At 51.0% G+C, this 26,021-nt stretch overlaps 1 protein-coding gene across 1 annotated transcript in view; it reads left to right on the forward strand.

Moving 5' to 3' along the window:
* Positions 1-26,021, forward strand: part of rmdn3 (regulator of microtubule dynamics 3) — a 411,523-nt gene that overhangs the window by 343,509 nt on the left and 41,993 nt on the right. The window contains exon 8 of the mRNA XM_038783476.1: positions 4,185-4,262. Coding sequence (XP_038639404.1) covers positions 4,185-4,262 — 78 coding nt within the window. The remainder of the gene's footprint in view (positions 1-4,184; positions 4,263-26,021) is intronic.

Here is a 26,021-nt window from a genome sequence, read left to right on the forward strand (position 1 = left end):
AGATGTGACTTGTATTTTTTGGCTTGTCGTTTTGATCTATTTTTCTGTGTGTACATGGATGTTGTTTTTGTCCTTGTTTTTTGAGTTCAGTCACACAGAAAATATTCTGGTCCAAGTTTAATCCTTGTAACGTTTGCAGTCATGTCTTTTTTCTCTGTTTCTTTTTTAGCTCCCTTCAAAGTTACATTGCTTTTTCTTTCTCACTCTCCCTTTCCTTCCAATTCCATTGGATTTTCTTTCAACCTCACCTTTGTTCTTCCTTGCAACCTGTTCTTGGGTCCAAGCCGCTGCTAAATCAACCCTGTGATGATGCAAATTGCAATCAATTAGCTTGTTCTGAAAATTAGCAGCATGTCTAGAAAATCTGATAAGTAATTTCAGAACTTTGCCTGTCAAAGAAAGCATGTTTGTGCAAATTATTTTTGGTTTAGGATTTCCGTAAAATACATTGGGCGCGATTCTCCCAAAAGGGAACAATGTCCCCTAGCGAGTACGTTGAGTGGCGTATTTCTTGGCACTCGCAGTGCTGAGAAACACATGGCTATTCAACGAAACTCACGTTGCACAAGGGGCCTGAACGGGGAATGCAAGACCACACATCGCCCTATTTTGTACAATGTAGTGTAGTGAGAGGCCCCCAAAATCATCCCCAACCTTCCCCGACCAGCTCAAATGAAGTATGGGAGGGTCCCCGCATCCCCCCAACACCCACACCAGGCACCCCCGGCCCGATAGCATCCTGGCAGTACCACATGGGCATCCTTGCTGTACCACATGGACACCTTGACCAATCTGGCACTTTGGCAGTGCCTGTGCCAACTGGCCATGCCAGGCTAGCACCAAGGTGGCACAGTGCTGGAAAACCTTGCTCAGCACACTCACTCCCGGCCATATCAGGAGCCCCTCGACCCCAGACCTCTGCCGGGAACATTGGGGAGACTGTGCTCAGGTGCCCTCCCCTGATCCCTTTGGTCATGGGAGGATCTCCTTTACTAAAGCCCAGCTCTTTGTGTTTGATTGTTGGCAGCTGCCTCTAAGATGCTGATACTCCTAGAGTTCAGGCCCACTGTTCAGGCTTCAAAGTTTCCTTGAAATGCTATGACTAATCATTCCCTGAGACATGGCACTTGCACCCTCATGGAAATACTTGAGAGTTGAGAATATTTTGTTTATTAAACAGTCAACAGTACCAAAAATGTTTTAATCAACTACGTAACATTCCACATAGCACACTAACCATTAAACAACAAGGAAACATCACCATTCCAAATTAGTACCAATACAAAGCTATATCAGCTCATTTTCGCAAAGAAAACAAACATACGGTACCACCCCTCGCAGGTTCCTCAACAGAAACAGAGGATAAGCCTGAGAATGTGCTATCATGTCCAGAACTTTGTCGTAGAAATGATCTCTCCATCAATGTGTTACTTGTTCCAAATATCAGTGCCGTTCTCCTTTCAGAAGCCACAGCTGTGTAGATCCATCCACACAGTCCAATCTCACTGCATCCAAATCCTGACGTCCACATATTCCACCAGTGCTCAAGGTAAAATTGCACTTCCTTGAACTCCAGCATGTTTAACCCACTGTGAAGTGCCAGTTACATGCAGCACACCAGCAACAAAAACATCAGCAATCTGCGAAAGCATTTCTTCAACAGCGTCATCAAGTGGCCCATATGTAACATTGTCGCACACCAGGCCCCGCAATGTCTTCTTGCTTCAAACCGGATTGCTTTCTGAACTCGTATGTCCCCTGAGCCCAGTATTTCACGACCCAGGTTCTCTTACAAATAATTGTTCTTCTTTCCAGCTATAGAAAAGAAAGGAAACGGCAACAACATCCTCCAGGCATCTACAGCCGCAAGCAGCAAACACAACCTGCAAATATTTTAGTTTATTGACAATATCAAATTATAAAGGACAATACAGTGCTGACACCAATCACTTGGCACCCATGCCAATATCAGTGTATAACAGATAATACAATGAGGACACCAACCACTTGACACCCAGAAACTACCCCCCCCCCCCCCCCCTTCCCCCCCACCCCTGCAGCCCCTACAGTGGACCTGCATCAGTGGAAAGCCACATGGTAAGCCAACCACCAGAAAATCTCACTGACCTGGAGCATAGCGGAGGAGGCAGAGAAAGTGAAAACCCCCTCTCCAGCACTGAGCCCTGGCAGCATTTTCCAACAACCCTCAGGCCACAAAGGCAGGAGGGGCCGCACTGGCAAAAAATATAATCCACAAATACACAGGTACATAGTATCCAGCATACAATTCCCGCCTCCCAACAAACATAGAGCAAAAGGAAACCAAGGAACACCTGCACAGCTTCCATAACAGGAGCAGCAGATGGCTACTGAACATAAAAAGTCACCAGTAGTCCATGAAAGTGCCCCGGCACAATCTCCGCGCTGCGCAGTCGAGCTGGGCTGCCCTCCTCTCCACAGGCCACAAGGCATTAACAGGTGGCCCACAGCTCCAGAACAGAATGCACAGTCAACACACAAAACAGACATTTAAAAATGTCTACTCAAGCAAGTCTTCCTGCATCCTCAACCCGGTAGTAGGCCCACCAAAATCCTCCCCTCCCTAAACTCCAGGTAAAAGAGACAGAAAGGCAACCAGCCTCTTTCCTCCTTCTTCTCATCCAGAAAGCAGCAAGTAATTCCAAGGGGGAGAGGCAGCAGGCAGCAGAAAAGGCAGCAGCAAACAGCAATAAACTCAGCTGAAGCCTTCAGGCATTTGTAGCCAAGCAGGTGCAAGCAGCAAACACAACCTGCAGCTGGGAAATGCTCTCACAACTAATTTATCATTTGCAATCGCCTTCAGCTGTACAACTAGAGGCTGCTCACAGTCAAAGGGAATGAAATTGACCTTCAGCATTGAAGCCAAAGCAGACCATTGTCCTGGAAGAGTGTGGTACTACATGCTGCTTGAAGGCCTCACAGACGCAACACCCCACCCCCCCGGGCCCAAGGGGTGACCCCCTACCTGAGACGCTTCAGCCTCCCCTCTTCCCGACCAAGCCCAAACCGCGACCCCCCAAAAGAAGTACTAAACAACACCCATGTAACTTCCCACTGGGGAATCAGGTAATACTTGGGAAGCTGCTGCATTCAACTTCAATCTCAGTAATGAGATTCATGTGAATGCAAATGAGGGTTAATGATATGCTCGCCACTTTGGGGCGAAATCTGGAACTCGGCGTCAGGAGTAAGCTGGGTGAATTTCAAATCGGTTCACGGCAGGGGCAAATCTCGATTTTTGGCCTTTCCTGCTATTTACCCAACGCACCCAGATCTGCGCCAGGCACACCGCAGTGGTTACATTGCGCCCTTTATCTCTGATAAGGGAGTCAGAGATCAGAAAAGTTAGAGGAGATGGCTTTTTAGAGAGTTGTCAGACAATGGAATACTTTGCCACAGGAAAACAGTGAAGCAGAAATAATTGATTCTTTTAAGGGAAAAATGAATAAATATTTGAAGAGAGAAAGAAACAAGGCTGTAGGAGGGAATAGGGAGATTAGATTAATTTTGTGCTGCTGTAAAACTAGCACATAGGATGGGCTTAACAACCTCCTGCTCTACTGGAATTTTCCAGCTTAATGCACAACCTTTAGCTTCAGAAAAGATATGTAGAAAAAAAGAAAGAACTTGCATTTGTATATTGAACTTTGAGTGTTTCAGAAGCAATGAATTACTCTTGAAGTGTAATTGCTGTTGTGTATCCAAACACTGTAGCCAAATTGCGCACAGGAAGTTATGGCAAGTAACAGTGAGATAAATGATTAGTTAATCTGTTCAAGATGTTGACGGAGGGATAATAATTGGCTCGGTGTTGCTCTTCTCCAAACAGTGTCATGGGATCTTTTACATCCACCTGAACAAGCAGACAACCTCAGATTAACATCGCGTACAAAATATGGCACCTCTAGCAATGGAACACTTGCTCAGCACCCCTTGGATTTTTGTAGGGGGTTCATGGCGAGAGGAAAAATAATCATATTAGAGCAAAAGAAAGTACAAAAATAAATATGTTGGCCTGAACTATACTTTCAGGGTTTGGATGTGTATGCATTAGTCTGTAGAGTAATCAGATCATATTCTGCTGACTTCTCAACTGCTGTATTAACAAGTTTACAATCTAACTTTGTTTCTTGCTATTTTTCTAGGAACACCTCGATAAGGCCATTGACCTGAAGCCAAATGATCCTTCTTTATACTACTTGTTGGGCAGATGGTGCTATGAGGTAATAATAAGTTGTGTATAAAGAGGAGTGGGTTGCTTTCATGGTATATCTTATGTAATACAAAGTTGGTAGTAGCTGGTTACGTTTGACGATATATTTCCTTGGCACTGAGCTCCTAATCATGTGTTGCTGAAAAAAAGTATGAATCAAGGCTCTTCATTTCCAGCATGCCTCATGCTTTTTGCGTGTATATTCTTTTTGAACTCTTCAACCACATCTGTGTGCATAGGATGAAATGTGACACTCCGCTTTGTAAGATAGCAATGCTTGTTCTGTCATTACTTAGCTTACATACTTCATGTTGTCTCTTTCCTGTTTCATAACTCTTTACAGTGCAGAAGGAGGCTATTCAGCCCATTGAGTCTACACCCAAACCTCTGAAAGAGCACCCTACCTAGGCCCACTCCCCACCCCATTGCTGTAACCCCATAACCCCACCTAACCTTTGGATACTAAGGGACAATTAGTCAATTCACCTAACCTGCTCGTCTTTGAACAAAGAAGCATGGGTTGGATTATATAGGGGTGTTTAGGCTGATAGCGCTCCCATGTCTTTGTAAAATAGGGCATCATTGATGTGTTGGGCGCTCTGGATCCGTGAAACACATACAGGCCACCAACACTTAAAATAGTTCAACACTATTTTATTAAATTGTAAACTGCTAAACATACTATTACTGTGGGTTACACGATGCTAGAGACCTGTGCCTGTCCTAACCAGTCGAATCACTCAGCACGTGGTGAGAGTCTGTGCTGTAACTGATAAGCTCTTGTGCTTCTGAGAGGCTGCATCCTGAATGAGCGGGAAGAGTGATGCCCTCTGTCTTTATAGTGAGTGTGTTCTAACTGGTGATTGGCTGCAGTGTTTGGGCATGTTGATTGGTCCTAGTGTATGTCCATCAGTGTGTGTGTCTGCACCATGATATACCGGTGTATATTATGACAATCATAATAGCAGAAGCCTGCGCCCTTCACAAAACAAGTAGTTAGCTGATGGTTCAAATAATTAAGCAAATATTGACTGATATTTTACTTTGCCCGTTCCATTTTGTGGGGTGCACACAAGCCAAATAGGGTGGGAGAGGTGAAGGCAGAGATTTCTGGCAGCTGTTCTGGGCAACACAAGAACAGTAGCGAAGCTGGAAACAGAGCAATTCTGAGAGTGTGGATGTAGCAGCTGAGTCTGCTGCTAGAGGAAAGCATGTTAACTTGTGGATCATTGGACATATTTGTGAGCCACACCAGTTTAAAGAAGGATATGTAAACGAGTGAGAGATCAGGAAGCCTAGAAAAAGGAGGATCCCTGAAACAGAAGGCTCCAATGGGAGTTCAGAAGTCAATGTCCCCATGGAAATTGTGCAGTCTGGAGGAGGCTCAAGGAGGACAGGAGAAGGAATGATAGGATGGCAAATTGCCAGGCGCAGCTATGCCCTGCTGACTCTGTGTGAGGATCCTTGTGTTGCTCAAAAGGACAGAGCCCAATGTCACCAAGGAGAAGACCTTACATTGCACGCACAGTTTAAAGAGGATGAACTACCTCCTGTTGTCATAGCATCAGTGTCTTTGCAGAATAATCTCTTCTGAGGGCAGTATGGTGGCGCAGTAGTTAGCACTGCTGCCTCATGGCGCCAAGGACCCAGGTTTGATCCTCGCCCCAGGTCACCATCCGTGTGGAGTTTGCAAGTTTTCCCTGAGTCTGCATGGGTCTCACCCTCACAGCCCAAAGATGTGAAGGCTAGGTGGATTGGTCACGCTAAATTGTCCCTTAATTGGAAAAAAACTAATTGGATACTCTAAATTTACCAAAAAAAAGAATAATCTCTCCTGGGAAACATTCCAAGATGCTGGCAGGGGTGATTAGATAAATGTTTGTAGGTGGACGCCTGATGCCTACAACTTTGAAGTAGACCGTGGTCTTGAACATTTATGCTACAGGTTCATGCCAGGCATCAGCTGGAGCATTTTGCAGGCTGCAGCATATCATTGCATCAAGGAGTGATGGATGCACATTTTAGAAGAGAGGGTGACTTCATCACCTACACCACAGATGAGGTTGGACATGTCAACAGAGCCAGATGATTTAGTTGCATAGCAGTATTCTCCAAAGTTCAGGAAATGATGGACTGACCATTAAGGCTCATAGTGGGTCAGTCAGGGGCATTTGTGAGCTACAACGGACTTCACTCCCAGAATGTGCAACTTGGTTGTGGACATCGCCTTAAATGATGAATCTGTACAGTATTCTGAAGACAAAGCGGAGGAGCCTTGCCGACCAGTCTCAGCTCCTGAGGTACCGCTGTGGGTGCCAGAGAAACTCGCATAACTCTTCAGAAATGTGCTCCCACATCAGGGATTTTCCACTCGCCCTTTCAGAACCAAGAAAGTCGTACAGCACTGCAGGCAGGTCCTCCAAATGATCCCATAGCAGGTGGCCACCTCTGCCACCTCCATCCAGGCTGGTTTGTTCTGGCAATTAGGCCTCCTCGCCCATCCTGCAGCATTAGATACTCCAGCCAATCGGTCTCAGCAAGTAGGAGGTCATGCAGGGAGTCATCATCAAACGGTAGGGCTGTCCAGCCTTTTATATCCCCCATTTTACCTGGTAACCACTGCAATGGAGTGGGTCACTCTGATCCAGTGTGGGGGTGCCATCTGGGCCACCAGGATCTAAGGCACACTTAGTACAAGAGTCACCAGATTGACAACAGATTTTCTGCCCTAAACATTCTTAACTCCTTAATTCTCTGCAATCAAATTGCCTTGCCTTAATTATGACAGTCTGCCAATTAAAGGTTACTGCTCCCTGAACATGTCTTCACATAATGAAGAAAAGTTGAATCGGTTGAGCCAATTTGAGTTGACAATAATGAGAGGTGATCTTATTGAAACATGAAAGACCCTGAGGAGATTTGATCGGGTGGATGCCTGGAGAATGTTTTCTCTTGTGGGTTGACCAAAACTAGTAGACACAGTTTAAAAATAAGGGGCGGAGGGGGTCGGAGAATCGTCCGGGGCTGGCGTAAATCCCGCCCCCGCCGTGGCCGGAATTCTCCGCAACCCACGATTGGGGCCCACTGATCGGCGGGCAGACCAGTGCCCGTGGGGGCACTCTTTTTCTTCCACCACCGCCACGGCCTCCACCATGGCGGAGGCGGAAGAGAGCCCCCCTACCGTGCATGCGCCGGTGGTGACGTCAGCGGCCGCTGAAGCACCGGCGCATGCGCAAACCGGCGAATGCCTTTTGGCCAGTACCGGCCGGCGGGCGAATTCCGCACCTTTGGGGAGGCCCGACGCTGGAGTGGTTGGCGCCACTCCGCTATGCCGGGACCCCCCGCCCCGCCGGGTAGGGGAGAATCCCGGCCAAGGTCTCCCTTTTAAGGCAGAGATGAGGAGGGTTTTTTCTCTGAGAGTCATTAATCTGTGGAATTCTCTTTCCCAAATAGCAGTGGAGGCTCGGTCATGAGTTTATTCATGGCAGTGATAGATTTTTGACAGACAAGGGAGTCGAGGGATATGGTGTCAGGAGGCAAAGTCAAATTGAGACCACAATAGATATGCCATGATCTTATTGAATGGTGGAGCAATCTTGAAGGGCCGAATGGCCTACTCTTGTTTCTAAGCCTTATGTTCCACTGTTCCTATGCCCTCCTGAAAATTCGGCAGCCCTTGAAATCAATTGCCTATTTCCAGTTCACGGCCTGACCCCACTACCGTAGGGACCATAGCCCACAATTGATGAGGACCCCACTGGCACAGCACTAATTAGTCGGTGGTCCTGCTAGCTGACCATTAATTGGCTAGCTGATGCTTTATTGTGCCAGAAACATTAACATGGGTGGGAGCAGGCCCACTGTGCTCTTTCCCTTACATCTCTGAAGTCACCGGGATCTGTTAAAAACAGCCCGTTTGTCTCTTACCTCATGGAGCATATCATGGCGGGTACAATGTCCATCCGGGATTCAGTTATGCTGTTCAATACGATCGCAGCTGATCTTCCACCTCAATTCCATTTTTCCACCTGATCCCCATACCCCTGGATTCCTGGAGGGGCCATACATCTGTTTATTTCAACCTTAAATAAACACAACCTTCTGAGTCCTAAATATTCAGCCCCTTATCCTGAGACTGTCTCCCCATGTCTAGCCCCTTCAGGATTGTAGTTAGAATTAATTTAACATTTACACAAAATAATCGGCAAGTTCAAAATTTTATGACTTAAAGGAAAAACCTGAACAAATTTTGAAGATCTGACGTTCACAATTTTTTACTGAACGATGATCATTTTGCTGGTTAGGTTATAAAGTAAGGATTCTGACTTCCGGTTGCGGCTATGACCAGCTAAGTCGCACGTTTGGCTGCTCCTGCTACAAAGGTGTTTTCGGGCCGATTGGAGGGCCCCAACGGCGCTGTAAGGACAAATCCCGGTGGGGGAAGGCTCCCTGAAGAGAACCAGACCAACTTTATGGTCGGTACCCGGAGTGGGGTGGTAAAGAAAGCAACAGCAGCTCCCAAAAAAAAGCGGGGGAAGAAGACCAAAATGGCGGCCGGTGGCGCACCCGAGGAATGGAGGAAATGGGCGGAGGAGCAGCAGGCCGCTCTCCTGCGCTTCTTTACGGAGCTGAAAATGGAGCTCTTGGAGTCAATGAATGCGACGACCACCAGGCTGATGGGAGCCCAGGCGACCCAAGAGGCGTCGATTCGGGAGCTGCAACAGGAGATGACTGTGAGGGAGGAGGAGGCCACGGTCCTCGTGGGAAAGGTAGAGGTGCACGAGGCACTCCACCTGAAATGGCAGAGCCGTTTTGAGGAGCTGGATACCCGAATGAGGCGGAAGAACCTGAGGATCCTGGGCCTGGCAGAAGGCCTGGAGGGGTCAGACCTCCCGGGATATGTAGCAGAAATGCTGAGCTCCCTGATGGGGGCAGGGGCCGTCCCCTCGCCCCTGGAGCTGGAAGAGGCCTACAGGGTCATGGCTAGGAGGCCAAGAGCAAATGAGCCCCCGAGGGCGGTGCTGGTGCGGTTCCAGCGACTCAGCGACCGTGAGAGAGTGCTGGAGTGGGCCAAGAGGGAAAGGAGCAGCAAGTGGGAGAATTCGACGGTGAGGGTCTACCAGGACTGGAGTGCGGAGGTGGCAAAGCGGCGGGCCCGGTACAACCGGACGAAGGCGGTGCTACATGCAAAACGGATCAGGTTCGGAATGCTGCAGCCAGCGCGCTTGTGGGTCACCTACAGGAACCAACACCACTATTTTGAGTCCCCAGAGGAGGCGTGGGCCTTTGTACAGGAAGAGAAACTGGACTCGAATTAGACCCAGGGGATACTTGGCGGCCGTAGCCGCTCGGGTACTTTCAGCTGAATTCTCTGTTTGGATTTTGAACTCTTGCTGTGGTTTTTCTTCTGATGTTTTTTCCCCCTTTGCCAACTTCCCTTAGTTATTGTTATTGTGGTTATTCATGGTTATTTATGGTTATTTATGCTGTTTGGTAGAGGGCGACTGTTAAGTACATCGTTATTTGTTATTTATCTGTTATTTATAATGTTAAGTTGGGGAGGTGGGACGGGGGGGGAGAGCAGATCGGGGATATGGGCCCCTAGGGGGGGTTCTTTTACAGGCATGGACGGGGACGGGGGTGGAGCTGAAGATGGCGGGGTGGGGTGTGGCAGGGCGAAAGCGCGGGCTTTCCTCTGTTTTCCCGCGCGTGGGGCAGAGGAGGGGGGAGGGGAGGAGTGCGGGGCGTGGCTAGCAATGGCGACCTTTCCCGCGCCGGAGCGGGGCCAGGGAGGAGTGGCAAGGGGGGGGAGGCCCCCCCCCCGAGCCGGGGGGAGTCGGAGTGTGGCAGGAGCAGCCGGGTCAGCGTGAACCAGCTGACTTACGGGAGTACGATGGAGGGTATATCGCGGCTAGGAGGGGTCCTAGCCTGGGGGGGGGGGGAGGGGGGTTAGGGAGGGACACCGGGTTGCTGCTGAAAAGACCAGAAACGGGAAGTGGAGGACTGGAGAGGTGGGGGGAGGGGGACATCGCCATGGGGAGCGGGTCAGAAGGGGAGGGTCGACCCGGGGCGAGCAGGGAACAGGACATGGCTAATCGGCAGGGGAAGGGGGCGGGTCGTCCCGCGACCCGGCTGATCACTTGGAACGTGAGGGGGTTGAATGGGCCGGTCAAGAGATCAAGGGTATTCTCACACCTGAAGGGACTGAAGGCTGATGTAGCAATGTTACAGGAGACCCATTTGAAGGTAGTGGACCAGGTTCGCCTGAGAAGGGGGTGGGTGGGACAGGTGTTCCACTCTGGATTGGACGCAAAGAACCGGGGGGTGGCGATTCTGGTGGGAAAGAGGGTGTCATTCGTGGCGGAGGAGGTGGTGACGGATAAGGAGGGTAGGTATGTGATGGTGAAGGGTAAGCTGCAGGGGGAGAAAGTGGTGATGGTCAACGTATATGCCCCGAACTGGGATGACGCGGGTTTTATGAGGCGCCTATTGGGCCTCATTCCGGGACTGGAGGCAGGGGGCTTGATCATGGGGGGGGACTTTAACACAGTGCTGGACCCCGGGCTAGACAGATCGAGCTCAAGGACCAATAGGAGGCCGGCAGCGGCAGAAGTGCTGAGGGGGTACATGGAGCAGATGGGAGGAGTAGACCCATGGAGGTTTGGTAGGCCGAGGGCGAGGGAGTATTCCTTTTTCTCCCACGTCCATAGAGTGTACTCCAGAATCGATTTCTTCGTGTTGAGCAGGGGGCTGATCCCGAGGGTACGGGAAGCTGAGTACTCGGCCATTGCGATCTCTGATCATGCACCGCATTGGGTGGATGTGGAAATGGGGGAGGCGCGGGACCAGCGCCCGCTGTGGCGGCTGGATGTGGGGCTGTTAGCGGACGACGAGGTGTGTAAAAGGGTCCGGAAGAGCATTGAGAGCTATCTGGACTTGAATGACACGGGTGAAGTGCAGGTGGGGATGGTCTGGGAGGCCCTGAAGGCAGTGATCAGGGGAGAGCTGATCTCCATAAGGGCGCACAGAGAAAGAAAGGAGAGGGAGAGGCTGGTGGGGGAGCTATTGGAAGTGGATAGGAGATATGCGGAGGCACCAGAGGAGGGGCTGCTGGGAGAACGGCGCAGCCTGCAGGTCAAGTTCGACCTGCTGACCACCAGGAAGGCAGAGACGCAGTGGAGAAGGGCACAGGGCGCGGTCTATGAGTATGGGGAAAAGGCGAGCAGGATGCTGGCACACCAGCTTCGCAAACGAGATGCGGCTAGGGAGATTGGGGGAGTGAAGGAGAGGGGCGGGAAGGTAGTGCAGAAGGGGCAAGAAGTGAACGGGGTCTTCAGGGATTTTTACAAGGAGTTGTATCGGTCTGAGCCGCCGACGAGGAGAGGGGGAATGGAGGACTTCCTAAACAAATTGAGGTTCCCAAGGGTCCAGGAGGGGCTGGTAGAAGGGCTGGGGGCGCCAATAGGGCTAGAGGAGCTAGTCAAGGGAATAGGTCAGATGCAAGCGGGGAAGGCGCCGGGGCCAGATGGGTTCCCGGTGGAATTCTATAAGAAAAATGTGGACTTGGTGGGACCGGTACTGGTACGAGCCTTTAATGAGGCGCGAGAGGGGGGGGTTCTGCCCCCGACAATGTCGCAGGCTCTGATCTCCCTGATATTGAAGCGGGATAAAGACCCCGTGCAGTGCGGGTCCTACAGGCCTATCTCGCTTCTGAACGTGGATGCCAAGTTGCTGGCAAAGATCCTGGCAGCTAGAATAGAGGATTGTGTGCCAGGGGTAATCCATGAGGACCAGACGGGGTTCGTGAAGGGGCGGCAGCTCAACACGAACGTGCGGAGATTGCTGAATGTAATTATGATGCCGGCAGTGGAGGGGGAGGCTGAGATAGTGGTAGCGCTGGACGCGGAGAAGGCATTCGATAGGGTGGAGTGGGAGTACCTGTGGGAGACGTTGGAACGGTTTGGGTTTGGGGAAGGGTTTATTAAGTGGGTGAAGTTGCTCTACTCGGCCCCGACGGCGAGTGTAGTGACAAACGGGAGGAGGTCGGAGTATTTCGGGCTCCACCGAGGGACCAGGCAGGGATGTCCCCTATCCCCCCTACTTTTCGCACTGGCGATTGAACCGTTGGCGATGGCACTGAGGGGTTCAGGGGGGTGGAGAGGACTGACTAGGGTAGGGGAGGAACATCGAGTATCGCTGTATGCGGATGATCTACTGCTGTACGTGGCAGACCCAGAAGGGGGAATGCCGGAGATAATGGAACTATTAGCAGAGTTTGGGGACTTTTCGGGGTACAAACTAAATTTGGGCAAAAGCGAGGTTTTTGTGATACACCCGGGGGACCAGGGAGAGGGTATTGGGAGACTCCCCTTCAAGCGAGCAGGAAAGAGCTTTAGGTACTTAGGGGTGCAGGTGGCAAGGAACTGGGGGACCCTCCATAAGTTGAACTTTTCCAGGCTGGTGGAACAGATGGAGGAGGAATTTAAGAGGTGGGACATGGTACCGTTGTCGCTGGCGGGGAGGGTGCAGTCAATCAAAATGACGGTCCTCCCAAGGTTCTTGTTTTTATTTCAGTGCTTGCCCATCTTCCTCCCTAGGGCCTTCTTCAAAAAGGTGACGAGTAGCATCATGAGCTACGTGTGGGCGCATGGCACCCCAAGGGTGAGGAGGGTCTTTTTGGAGCGGAGTAGGGACAGTGGAGGGCTGGCACTGCCCAATCTCTCGGGGTACTACTGGGCGGCAAATGTGTCAATGGTGCGCAAGTGGATGATGGAAGGGGAGGGGGCAGCTTGGAAACGAATGGAGAGGGCGTCCTGTGGCAACACAAGCCTGGGGGCCCTAGTAACGGCACCATGGCCGCTCCCCCCCACGAGGTACACCACGAGCCCGGTGGTGGCGGCCACCCTCAAGATATGGGGGCAGTGGAGGCGACATAGGGGGGAAATGGGAGGTCTGTTGGCGGCGCCAATAAGAGGGAACCATAGATTCATCCCGGGGAACATCGACGGGGGATTTCAGAGCTGGTACAGGGTGGGCATACGGCAGCTGAAGGACCTGTTTATAGAGGGGAGGTTTGCGAGCCTGGGAGGGCTGGAGGAGAAGTTTGAGCTCCCCCCGGGAAACATGTTCAGATATTTACAAGTGAAGGCATTTGCTAGGCGGCAGGTGGAGGGGTTTCCCCTGCTCCCCAGTAAGGGGGCGAGTGATAGGGTGCTCTCGGGGGTCTGGGTCGGAGGGGGGAAGATATCAGACATCTACAAGATAATGCAGGAGGCGGAAGCAGCATCAGGGGAGGAGCTGAAAGCCAAGTGGGAAGGGGAGCTGGGAGAGCAGATAGAAGACGGGACGTGGGCGGATGCACTGGAGAAGATCAACTCTTCCTCCTCGTGTGCGAGACTGAGCCTCATTCAATTTAAGGTGCTGCATAGAGCTCACATGACGGGGACAAGGATGAGCCGGTTCTTTGGGGGTGAGGACAGGTGTGTCAGATGTCTGGGAAGCCCAGCGAACCATGTGCATATGTTCTGGGCATGTCCGGTGCTGGAAGGGTTCTGGAAGGGGGTGGCAAGGACGGTGTCGAAGGTGGTGGGGTCCAGGGTCAAACCAGGATGGGGGCTTGCGATCTTTGGGGTCGGGGTAGAACCGGGGGTACAGGAGGCTAGGGAGGCCGGAATACTGGCCTTTGCGTCCCTAGTGGCTCGACGAAGGATATTAATTCAATGGAAGGACGCGAGGCCTCCAAGCGTTGAAACTTGGATTAACGATATGGCTAGCTATATTCAGCTAGAAAGGATCAAATTTGCCCTGAGAGGGTCGGTACAGGGATTCGCCAGGCGGTGGCAACCTTTCCTTGACTTTTTAGATCAGAGATAGACGTTCGGGGTCGTGGCAGCAGCAACCCGGGGGGGGGGGGGGGGGAGGGGGGAGGGGGGAGGGGAGGGGAGGGGAGGGGGGAGGGGGGAGGGGAGGGGAGGGGAGGGGGGGGCAGCAAGGGTCGTGGGGGGACATGCACGACTGTAACGCGGGCAAGTCTGCTCGCTGCTCATGTCTGAAACTGTAGGCTGCCTTGTTTGTTAAGGTTGCCTGGGGGGGGGGGGGGGGGGGGGGGGAGGACTGGTGCGCGCGAGAGGGCGGGCGAGGGAGGGACATTTGCCTAGAGGGATTGTGTTGTAAATAATTTAAAAATTAGTAGGGGTAAATGTCTGTATGGAAAAACTCTTGCAATAAAAATTATTTAAAAAAAAAAATAAAGTAAGGATTCTGCACATTTATGAAGAGATCTGAAGCATTGAAATCGCACTGGAGTAGGCGTCAGACCACAGACCCTGCTAAATGCCACAGTAGCATTACAAATGCAGCACTAAAGAGGTTTTAGGGATGTGTTTTTGTAATGTAGTAACTATTAATATCAATGGGATCAAATATTGATTATTGTAAAGCTAATTGTTTGATAATGTGGTTAATTCTGTGTTTAAATTAAAGTTTGTTTTAACATAAAAGATAACTGAGGGGAAGCATCCTTTCCTCAGTTTTATGAATAGAGAAATTGTTTGTGGTCTCACCCGGTACCCTAACAAATTCAATGCCTTTTTCCCCACATTATCCCATATCCCTTCACGTCATTGGCATTTAGAAACCTACGTCAAACACACTCAATGACTGAGCTTCCATGGCCCTCTGGGGTAGACATTTCCAAAGCTTCTCAACACTTTGAATGAAGGAATTTCTCCTCATCCCAGCCCTAAGTGGGTTCCCCCTTATCTGTGTACCTGGATCTAGACTGTCAAACCAAGGAAAACATCTTACCTGCATAGACCTTATCCTTTAGATATTTTGTATGTTTCAATGAGATCATAAAATTTACAGTGCAGAAGGAGGCCATTCAGTCCATCATGTCTGCACCGACCCTTGGAAAAAGCACCATACTTAAGCCCACGCCTCCACCCTTTCCCAGTAACCCCACCTAACCCTTTGGACACTAAGGGGCAATTTAGCATGACCAATCCACCTAACCTGCACATCTTTGGACTGTGGGAGGAAACCGAGAAAACCCACGCAGACACAGGGAGAAAGTGCAAACTCCACACGGGCAGTCACCTCAGGCTGGAATTGAACTCGGTTGCCTGGAGTTCTGAGGCAACAGTGCTAACTACTGTGCCACCATGCTGCCCTCAACTTTCATTCTTTGAAATTCAAAAGAATACAGGGCCAATTTCCCCAATCTTTCTTATAAGGACAGCCCTATCATCCTGGGAACAAATCTGGCACTTCCTTTATGGCAATAATGGGCGGGATTCTGCGTGAACCGACTCAGGCTCCGAGGAGTGGCATGAACCACTAAGGCGCGGGCCACCCTGATGGTGCGGAATCCTCTGCACCTTCAGGGGCTAGACCGGCGCCAGAGTGTTTGGCGCTGCGCCAGCCAGGCGGTAGGGCTTGGCGCCATGCCAACCAGCGCCAAAGGGCCTCTGCCGGCCGGTGCGAGTTGACGTGCGGGAGCGCCAGCATGTGCTGGCGTCATTCCAGCGCATGCGCAGGTGGGTTCTTCTCCGCACCAGCCATGGCGGAGGGTGACAGCGGCTGGTGCGGAGGGAAAGAGTGCCCCCACAGCACAGCCCGCCCGCGAATCGGTGGGCCCTGATTGCGGGCCAGGCCATTGTGGGGGCACCCCCTGGGCCAGTTCTCACCCCCCCCCCCCCCCGAGGACTCTGCAGGCCCCCCAGTAAGGCTCCCCTGCCGGTAAGGACCTGTTGCGATTTACGCCGGCGGGACCGGCCGAAAGCAGGCGGCTATTCGGCCCATCGCGGGCCGGATAATTGCCAGGGGGGCCGCTGCCAACGGCCCCTGACCAGCGCGACGCTATTCCCACCCCCACCAAAACCCCAGCGCCAGAGAATGTGGCAGCCAGCGGGGGCGGGATTCACGCAGCCCCCCGGAGATTCTCTGACCCGGCGAGGTGTCGGAGAATCCTGCCCAATGTCTTTACTAAGGTATGGGGACCATACAGCGCTATCTAACTGAGGCAATTGAAGCAAGACCTCACTGCTGCACTTAAATCAACTTGTGATAAAGACCAACATACCATTAGCCTTCCTAATTGCCTGCTGCACCTGCATGTTAGCCTTCAGTGACTTATACATCCAGGCTCATTTGTACATCTATATTTTCAAATCCCTTCCCATTTAAGAAATACTCTGCAGGTCTGTTCCTCACACATGTTTCGACATATTCCATCTGCCATGTTCTTATCCACTTACCAAGATTGTCCAAATCCTCCTGTAACAGCTTTGTATATGCCCCACAACACAAATTCCCACCTAGCTTTGTGTAATCTGCAAACCTGGAAATATTACATTTGGTTCCCACATCCAAATCATTGATATATATTGCAGACAGCTGAGGCATAAGTACAGATCCTTGCGGTACCCCACTAGCCACAGCTTGGCAACTCGAGAATGACCATTTTATTCCAACTCTGTTTTCAGCCTGTTAGCCAATCCTTAATCCATGTCAGTATATTGCCTCCTATCCCATGTGCTTTAATTCTGCGAACCAACTTCCTGTTAGGAACTTTATCAAATGCCTTTTGAAAATCCAAATTTTTAAAAATCTATTTATGGGATGTGGGTTTGTTGGGCCAGCATTTATTGCCCATCCCTAGTTGCCGTTCAGAAGATAGTAGTGAGTTGCCTTCTTGAACCGCTGCAGTCCTTGAGGGAAAGGTACACCCACTGTGCTGTTAGGGAGGGAGTTCCAGATGTTGCCCCAGTGAAAGTGAAGGAAAGGCGATATATTCCTAAGTCAGGGTGGTGAGTGACTTGGAGCGGAATCTCCAGGTGGTGGGGTTCCCAGGTATCTGCTGCTATAGTAAGTCCACCGACTCCCCTTTATCAGTTCTGTAACAATAAATATTAGAAGCAGTGATGATAAGAGACCATGGGGTCTGATATTAATAGAATGAGTTCTGAATGTCTGATGGTAATAGGATAAGGAGTAGTTTTGTAACCCAGGGCTAGGTTGTACCAGGAGGGAAGCTTTGTTGCTCTGGGAACATTGTATAAGGGCTGCTTTGAGAAGTCTGGTACAAATCCTGAGATCTGGGATCACTAGACCATGATTTCTGGAATTTGGAGCATTGGAGAAGGAGGTCCAAAGTCCTGGAATCTGAGATCGTTGGGAATGCATTATGAGGATTTGTGAACAGTTCATGAATTTGTGAGTTAAGAGAAAGTTTTATCCAGCAGGAATAGACAGGAGCTAGGAAGCGTTGGAAAAGAATCTAGCAGGTTTGGGACTTTCTGAAAACTCATGGTACTGTCCGGCAGCCTAGTCATCTTATCAAAAGCCTTATTATTGTGACCACCGTTGTCATTGCCCCTTATTTCTGCAATGAAGCAATGAAAATAATCCAAATTTCTCCTAACGAACCCAATACTGACCCCTGGGGAAAATCATTGTTTACATCCCTCCAATTTGAAAAACAGCCATTAACTACTGCTGTCTGTTTTATGTCCTCAAACCAACTTCCTCTCCAATGCTGCCAGATTCCCTTTAATACACAATTTTATCAGAAAGCCTTTTATTTGGCATCTTTTCAAACACCTACTGAAAGCCAAATATACAACATCCACTGTTTCCTTTATCAATATATTGTTATTTCCTCAAAAAATTATACTACCTCTGTCAGATATGGAGCGTATTTTGCAAAACCAAGCTGCTACACTTAGTTAATCTCAGTCCTTCAAAGTGAGTACTAATTTTATTCTGTATTATGGTATACAGAAGCTTTTGTGCTGCCGTTTAAAGCTGACTATAGTTATCTGGGTTAATCTCCTTCCGGACAGAGTTTTTACATTGGCAACTCTCCTGTCCTCTGGCACAACTTCCATAATCCAAGGATGTGGTGAACGCCTTTGCTATTTCCTCTCTGACTTCCCTCAGGGCCCAGTGTGCTTCGATATTGAATTCTATCCTTTTTTTCAGTGCCACTCCTATAGTAAACCTATGTCATTGCTCAATGCCCTCCTCTTGTTCCCACTATCACATTCCTGTGTGAAATTAAAATATTTAACTAAATTTAACGTGGGTGGCAGAGATCGCTCTGGAACAAAACCTGGTGCCATGCCCGCCGACCTAATTTCCAGGAGGCCCAACAGAATAAAGTGCCTAATTGGCATCAAGAGCTCTGCTGTCCCACCTTTCAGCTACAACGTGGACATTTCATCACACCATCTGGTGTGGGACAGATCCTGCTCCTAAGAGCTGCTGACCAATTGGTTGCATACTGACTGTGTCTGTATATTAGGACCAGGTGAGAGGGGGTGAACTGGCTCCCCTCTATTCAACCTCCTCGGCTGGTCACAACAAAGGTTTAAGTTTTGTTTTCACAAGGATATGCTTTTTTCAAATCGGAATGTATTTCATTATTTAAGCTGTGAGCAAAAAGGGCCAATCAGACAAAGTTTTCTTCAGTCACAGAAAGAGCTATTTTATTAACCACTAAACCTGAGTAAAATAATAAAAACTCAACGTCAAGCATTCGGTCTTCATGCAGTTATTTGGACCCACACACACTGGTATCAGAAATAAGGGAAGTTCGAGTCCAATAAAAAAAGGTAAAATAATATATGGTTAATGTCCTTTGATTGTCCTTGAGGGATAGATTCTAAACGCTGCAGCCAATTTAGGTTAATTGATTTCTTGGATATGGTCAGATATTGAATTTATTGCAATTATTATGAGATCTCAGTTCACTAGTTGGTCGAGTTGTCTTCTCAAAACGGGAACATACTTATTCCAAAAGGGAGAGAGAGCAACCTTCAGTCTGTTTCCTCTGCTGAAGACTTTCTTGACACCACATGTGTCAGTTACAATCTCTCTCGAGTGGTTGGGATGCCTTGCCTTGAAATACTTCACCCATTGTGTCCTTCCGAGGCTTTGGGTATATCTGCCTGTTGCAGCCATTGTTTCAATAGCCAGTACTTGCATTTTTAATCATTCGATAGTTACGAGTTTTGATGGGTGCCTGTATTCTAGGAAATGTCTCTGTCCTCAGTCTCCTGAGGGTGCTTTGATCACCTGGGAATGCTCTGTGTTTTCAAGCAGTTTTCTCTGTCTCAGTTCAAATTGCAAAATTTTCAGTCAGTTGATGGTTTTTAAAATTACATTTTTAAAACTAAAGGGGCACGGCCTTGTGACAAGTACTACACTTGTCAATGGAAACCTCAGAGATGTAAAAGGGTGTGGGTCCAATGGAGGTGCCAATTGAGGGGGCTTCGATGTAAAGGGCAGGGGGTGGCTTCCTGCAGCCCATGCCCCTGCTTCGCAATGCTGTATCCCTCAATCAAATACGGATTGTCTGAGAATGAGGGACCCCCCCCCCCCCCCCCCCCCCACTATACCGTCCGCAGATTTGCGGTTGGCCCACGTAATGAGGCCCCTGCCCACAGCTGGTAGAAGTCCAACAATGGAAAAACAAAGCCCTTAAATAGCCCCGATATGGCTACTTAAGGGCTTCAATTGGTCTGCAGGTGGGAAGGCCATTCTGTTCTCATTGAGCATCTCTGCTATTCTTTATGAACTGACTTCCTTCTTCATCTTCATTTTTAATTCTTCTGGTTTTTATGTTTATAAAATTCTTTAATAAAGTCTCATTTTAATTTGAACTCATGCCAGGATTTTCTGCACTACAGTACTTAGCAAGAGAAAGAGACTAATCTTTTCCATTAATCTGGTCTTCAAAGGCCCTCTTTCCAAAACTTACTGAAAGAGATTTCAATTAAAGCACTATATCATTTTCAGACTGTGAAATATTTCATATTTACCATGTTCCTTTAAGTTAAAGGTAAGAGAAAAAAAGTGCACACCTTCTCAATTCCAGTAATTTAACACTGTGGTACTTTGATTATCCATTCAAACACGTATTTTCAATAAATACAATAAAGTACCAAGTAACTGAAGGCAGCACTAAGGATATGACATCAAGGATGTGATTTAGCGGGCCCATTAGCCACGGGCGCAAATCCCATCATGGTCAGTAAATATCACGGGAGCCTAAAATTGGGATTTGTGAGATTTTAGAACACGATCTCCCAGAGTCCTCCCCAATGACATGATCAGGTTCACGCCAAGGTTAATATGAACCTGATTAATATGAATTTGAACCCATTAGCATGTGATCAGCAGGGTTAACATTGTATCGTCAGCCCTCATCGATCCTTCCCACACACTAGTGAATTACTGATGCTTTTTAAAAACGGAAACCAGGCACCATGACCTCCTAGAGGGAGGAAGGAGGTGGGCACCAATGTCTCTATTGGGCACCAGGGAATCCAAGGGTTAAGAGGACATAGACAAGCCCTGGGGGGAGGGGTTGGGGGTTTCTAGGGCGGTCGGGGGCCGGGGGAGCTGAGAGAATGAGGAGGGCAGCTGGAGAGGCCATGAGGCTGTATTCGTGGGGCGGGGTGGAGGTCATGGTTGTTGTCAGTGGTCCTGAAGTCTGCTTTTAGTCCTGTGCATATCTGCTGTCTGCGCTGAGCAAGTCTGCAATCTGTGCTGAGCCAGTCGGCTGTCTGCGCTGAGCAAGTCTGCAATCTGTGCTGAGCAAGTCTGCAATCTGTGCTGAGCCAGTCGGCTGTCTGTGCTGAGCAAGTCTGCAATCTGTGCTGAGCCAGTCGGCTGTCTGCGCTGAGCAAGTCTGCAATCTGTGCTGAGCAAGTCTGCAATCTGTGCTGAGCCAGTCGGCTGTCTGTGCTGAGCAAGTCTGCAATCTGTGCTGAGCAAGTCTGCAATCTGTGCTGAGCAAGTCTGCAATCTGTGCTGAGCAAGTCTGCAATCTGTGCTGAGCCAGTCGGCTGTCTGTGCTGAGCAAATCTGCAATCTGTGCTGAGCCAGTCGGCTGTCTGTGCTGAGCAAGTCTGCAATCTGTGCTGAGCAAGTCTGCAATCTGTGCTGAGCAAATCTGCAATCTGTGCTGAGCAAGTCTGCAATCTGTGCTGAGCAAGTCTGCAATCTGTGCTGTGCATTCCTGCTGTCTGTGCTGTGCATTCCTGTTGTCTGCGCTGTGCAAGTCGGCTGTCTGCGCTGAGCAAGTCGGCTGTCTGCGCTGAGCAAGTCGGCTGTCTGCGCTGAGCAAGTCGGCTGTCTGCGCTGAGCAAGTCGGCTGTCTGCGCTGAGCAAGTCGGCTGTCTGCGCTGAGCAAGTCGGCTGTCTGCGCTGAGCAAGTCGGCTGTCTGCGCTGAGCAAGTCGGCTGTCTGCGCTGAGCAAGTCGGCTGTCTGCGCTGAACAAGTCGGCTGTCTGCGCTGAGCAAGCCGGCTGTCTGCGCTGAGCAAGTCGGCTGTCTGCGCTGAGCAAGTCGGCTGTCTGCTCTGAGCAAGTCGGCTGTCTGCGCTGAGCAAGTCTGCTGTCTGCGCTGAGCAAGTCTGCTGTCTGCGCTGTGCAGGTTTGGGATGGGGGTAGCTGCAGGGTACATGGTGCGGCTTGGGGGGGGCAGGTGATGAGAGTCAAGGAGCTGTGCCTAAAAGGCTGAGTAGCTGAAACCCCAAAAGAGAAAACAAAATGATGCCCACCGAGGAGGGGGGCCTAAGGGATGGAAGTGGGGGGAAGCTAACGGATGGGAGTGGGGGGGGGGGGGGGGGGGAATCTAAGGGATGGGAGTGGGGGGGGGGGGGGGGGAAGCTAAGGGATGGGAGTGGGGGAGTGGGGGGAAGCTAAGGGATGGGAGAACCAGGCAGGAGGCGAAAGGCGAGTCTTGAGTGAGCAAGGGCATAGGCCAGTCCTGTGTTGGAGATGGGAGTGCACCTGAGCAGTGAGTGACTGGTCCAGGTCGGTTATGGTCTCAGACTGGCTGCTTCTCGGTCCTGAAGTGGGTCAGCGGAGGTAATGATGGTCAGCAGCTGCGACACCAACCTGATTGATCCCTTGCAGGAGTCCAATCAATATCAACATGGAACCTGTGCAGCTGACCATCCTACTAATAACAGCGCTGGAGGAGCACAGAGTGCAGCAGCAATGTGCAGCAACTCCGAGGGAAGACCCTGAAAAATGTGATCAGGGAGCACAGGACAGGCTTGGGGGCCATGCCATGCAGTGAGCACGAATGCACCAAAGGAGACCAAGGGTCTACAGGACTCCTGTCTCCTTCATGAAGCAGGTGGACACCATCTTCCGTCGAAGACTCCGCCTCACGAGGGCTTCTTGCAGCACCTGTGCTACATCCTTGGTGTCATGTGGTGGTAGAGGTCACCAGCAGCTGTGGCCATCAAGGTCACAGCAGCCATAAACCTCTACTACACGGGGTCCTTCCTGGTCTCCACGAGGAACCTTTGAGGAATATCACAGGCATCCACCCACAAGTGCATTCCTGAGATGAAGGATGTACTGTATGCTAAGGCTGTCAACTACACCCACTTTGACCAGGACCAGGTCTGGCAGGGTGAGAGGGCTACAGGCTTCGAGCACATAGCTAGTCTGCCACATGTTTAGGGTGCAATCAACTGCACCCATGTTGTTCCCTGTGCCACCTGGCACCAGGAAGTCCACTTCATCAATCAGGAGGAGCTCCACTCCCTTAATGTCCAGCTGGTGTGCAATGCCCTAATCCGATTCATGCACGTATGTGCCCATTGTCCAGGGAGCGTGCATGACAGCTACATCCTCGGCCAGTTGCAGATCCATGGAATCATTGAGGGACACCTCAGGCTGCAGGAGTGGCTCCTTGGGACAAGGGATAGCCCCTCAGATCGTGGCTGAAGACGCCAGTGTGGAGGTCACAGACCGCAGCGGAGGTCAGGTGCAATGAGACACAAAGTGCGACATAAGCTGTCATCGAGCAGTGCAACGGCCTGTTGAAGATGCAATACAGTTGCCTTGACAAGTCCAGTCGGGCCCTATAATACAACCCTCAGAGGGTCTCCCGCATAGTCATGGTCTTCTGTGTTTGCACAATATGATCATGTAGCAAGGCAATGAGATACCTTTGGATGACCTCAAGTAGCGGAACGTGTCCTCAGGCGAAGGCATCAAAGAAAAGCCCGCTGAGGATCCAGAGGATGGAGGCCAGGTGAGGGTGCGCCCTCATCGTCTCCGCTTCATGGAGGAGGACTAGCTCTCTGTCCAACAGCGTGACCTCCAAAGGCGTCGTGACCCCTCTAACCAGTGGATGAAGGTGGCCAAGATATAGAACATCAGGGTGCTGGAGCAGGCAATTGCCTGCTGCCCGGTCACTGCAGGAGTTGATGGCGACTAACAGTGAAAAATGGCCTGTGATGCTCCTCAGGTACTGCTCAAGTGTGGTCAGCACACTGACTCCACGGTTCACGGCTCAGTGAGGTTATGTGCTACATTCCTTTGTCCCTTTGCTGTAGAGGGGGATTAATGCCGAGGGTCCAGTGTTCACTGAATCATGCCTGAGCCCTTTTAAATATCCGCACTGAGGGGGCCTAACCATCAGGCGGGCATGGAGCCCCAGTGAAAAAAACTGTCCTGATGGAGAGAAGTGGCATGCCACTGGGAGGAGGGTTATAATAATAAGAAGAATAATCTTTATTGTCACAAGTATGCTTACATTAACACTGCAATAAAGTTACTGTGAAAATCCCCTCGTCGCCACATTCCGGGAGAGGGAGAATTTAAAATGTCCAATTCACTTGACAGCCCATGTCTTTCAAGACTTGTGGGAGGCAACCAGAGCACCCGGAGGAAACCCACGCAGACACGGGGAGAACATGCAGACCCAAGCTGGGAATGGAACCTGGGAACCTGGCGCTGTGAAGCAACAGCGCTTACCACTGTGCTATAGATTCTGTAGTGGCCAACAATAATATTTAATTCAGTTACACATTAAAATGTTACAAGGGCAATATCCCCAACTGTTAGTGCCTAACTTCGGGGCCTCACGGTAGCATGGTGGTTAGCATCAATGCTTCACAGCTCCAGGGTCCCAGGTTCGATTCCCGGCTGGGTCACTGTCTGTGTGGAGTCTGCACGTCCTCCCCGTGTGTGCGTGGGTTTCCTCCGGGTGCTCCGGTTTCCTCCCACAGTCCAAAGATGTGCGGGTTAGGTTGATTGGCCATGCTAAATTGCCCGTAGTGTAAGGATAATGGGGGGGATTGTTGGGTTTCGGGTATACGGGTTACATGGGTTTAAGTAGGGTGATCATTGCTCGGCACAACATCGAGGGCCGAAGGGCCTGTTCTGTGCTGTACTGTTCTATGTTCTATGTTCTATGTTCACCTGTGCCCACACTGTGCTGCTAGAATTCCTTACATGTGCATGAGTTGCGCTGGCCTCAGGATTCATATGGAATCATGGAATCACAGTACAGAAGGAGGCAATTAGGCACATTGAGTTTACACCGGCAGGGAGGTGTTCAGATGAGGAGTGCCTGGGTGTGTGGGAAAGCTTATGGGAGTTTGAGTGCTGGGGCCCTGCAAGGTGGCAGCATGTGGGATCGAGGTGCCGTTCCAAGGGATGATGGCAGAGTGAAAGTCAGAGATGAGTCGGGGAGTACTTACCCTGGCAGAAAGGAGTATGTCATTCATCTTCGTGTGGCAATGCACCCTCATCCTCTTGGTTAGGTTGCTGGCACTGACCAGTGCTACCACCATCTTCCAGGTGAGGTTCATTGCCTTACTGGAGGATTTCCTGCCAACCCGAGGGTGTATTGTTGCCCACCTCCCCTCCACGGCATTCAGCATATAGATGAGGGTCCCCTCTGATGAATCGAGAAACTGGCTTCCCGCTGCCATCCGCCTGGCTTGAATGAGAGCAAGTGCTGTGGAGCCATTTAAGTACAATGCCTCCTTGATTAAAGTGCTCTGATGACCCCCGAGGGTGGCAAAGCAGACACTTTGTGCCTCAGGCATGGCGTTTTTCACGTGCGGAGAAAAAACATTTTCTACGTCCCTGAAAATCACAGTCCGGGTGGCACCTCCAGGGTCGACGGGAATCATACTGGGTGATGCCTCCAGGCCCAGCGGGAATCGCACCGGCTGGTGCTTCCAGGGCCGGCGGGAATCGCACCGGCTGGCGCCTCCAGGCCCAGCGGGAATCGCACCGGCTGGCGCCTCCAGGCCCAGCGGGAATCGCACCGGCTGGCGCCTCCAGGGCTGGCGGGAATCACACTGGCTGGTGCCTCCAGGCCCGGCGGAAATCACACCGGCTGGCGCCTCCAGGCCCGGCGGAAATCACACCGGCTGGTGCTTCCAGGGCCGGCGGGAATCGTACCGGGTGGCACCTCCAGGGCCGGCGGGAATCGCACCGGCTGGTGCCTCCAGGGCCGGCGGGAATCGCACCGGCTGGCGCCTCCAGGCTCGGCGGGAATCGTACCGGGTGGCACCTCCAGGTCGACGGGAATCGTACTGGGTGATGCCTCCAGGCCCAGCGGGAATCGCACAGGCTGGCGCCTCCAGGGCTGGCGGGAATCACACCGGCTGGCGCCTCCAGGCTCGGCGGGAATCGTACCGGGTGGCACCTCCAGGTCGACGGGAATCGTACTGGGTGATGCCTCCAGGCCCAGCGGGAATCGCACTGGCTGGCGCCTCCAGGGCTGGCGGGAATCACACCGGCTGGCGCCTCCAGGCCCGGCGGAAATCACACTGGCTGGTGCCCCCAGGCCCGGTGGGAATCGTACCGGGTGGCGCCTCCAGGGCCTATAGGAATCGCACTGGCTGGCGCCTCCAGGCCCGGTGGAAATCACACCGGCTGGTGCTTCCAGGGCCGGCGGGAATCGCACCGGCTGGTGCCTCCAGGGCTGGCGGGAATCGTAC

This window comes from Scyliorhinus canicula, chromosome 2, assembly GCF_902713615.1.
Source record: "Scyliorhinus canicula chromosome 2, sScyCan1.1, whole genome shotgun sequence".
Lineage (NCBI taxonomy): Eukaryota > Metazoa > Chordata > Chondrichthyes > Carcharhiniformes > Scyliorhinidae > Scyliorhinus > Scyliorhinus canicula.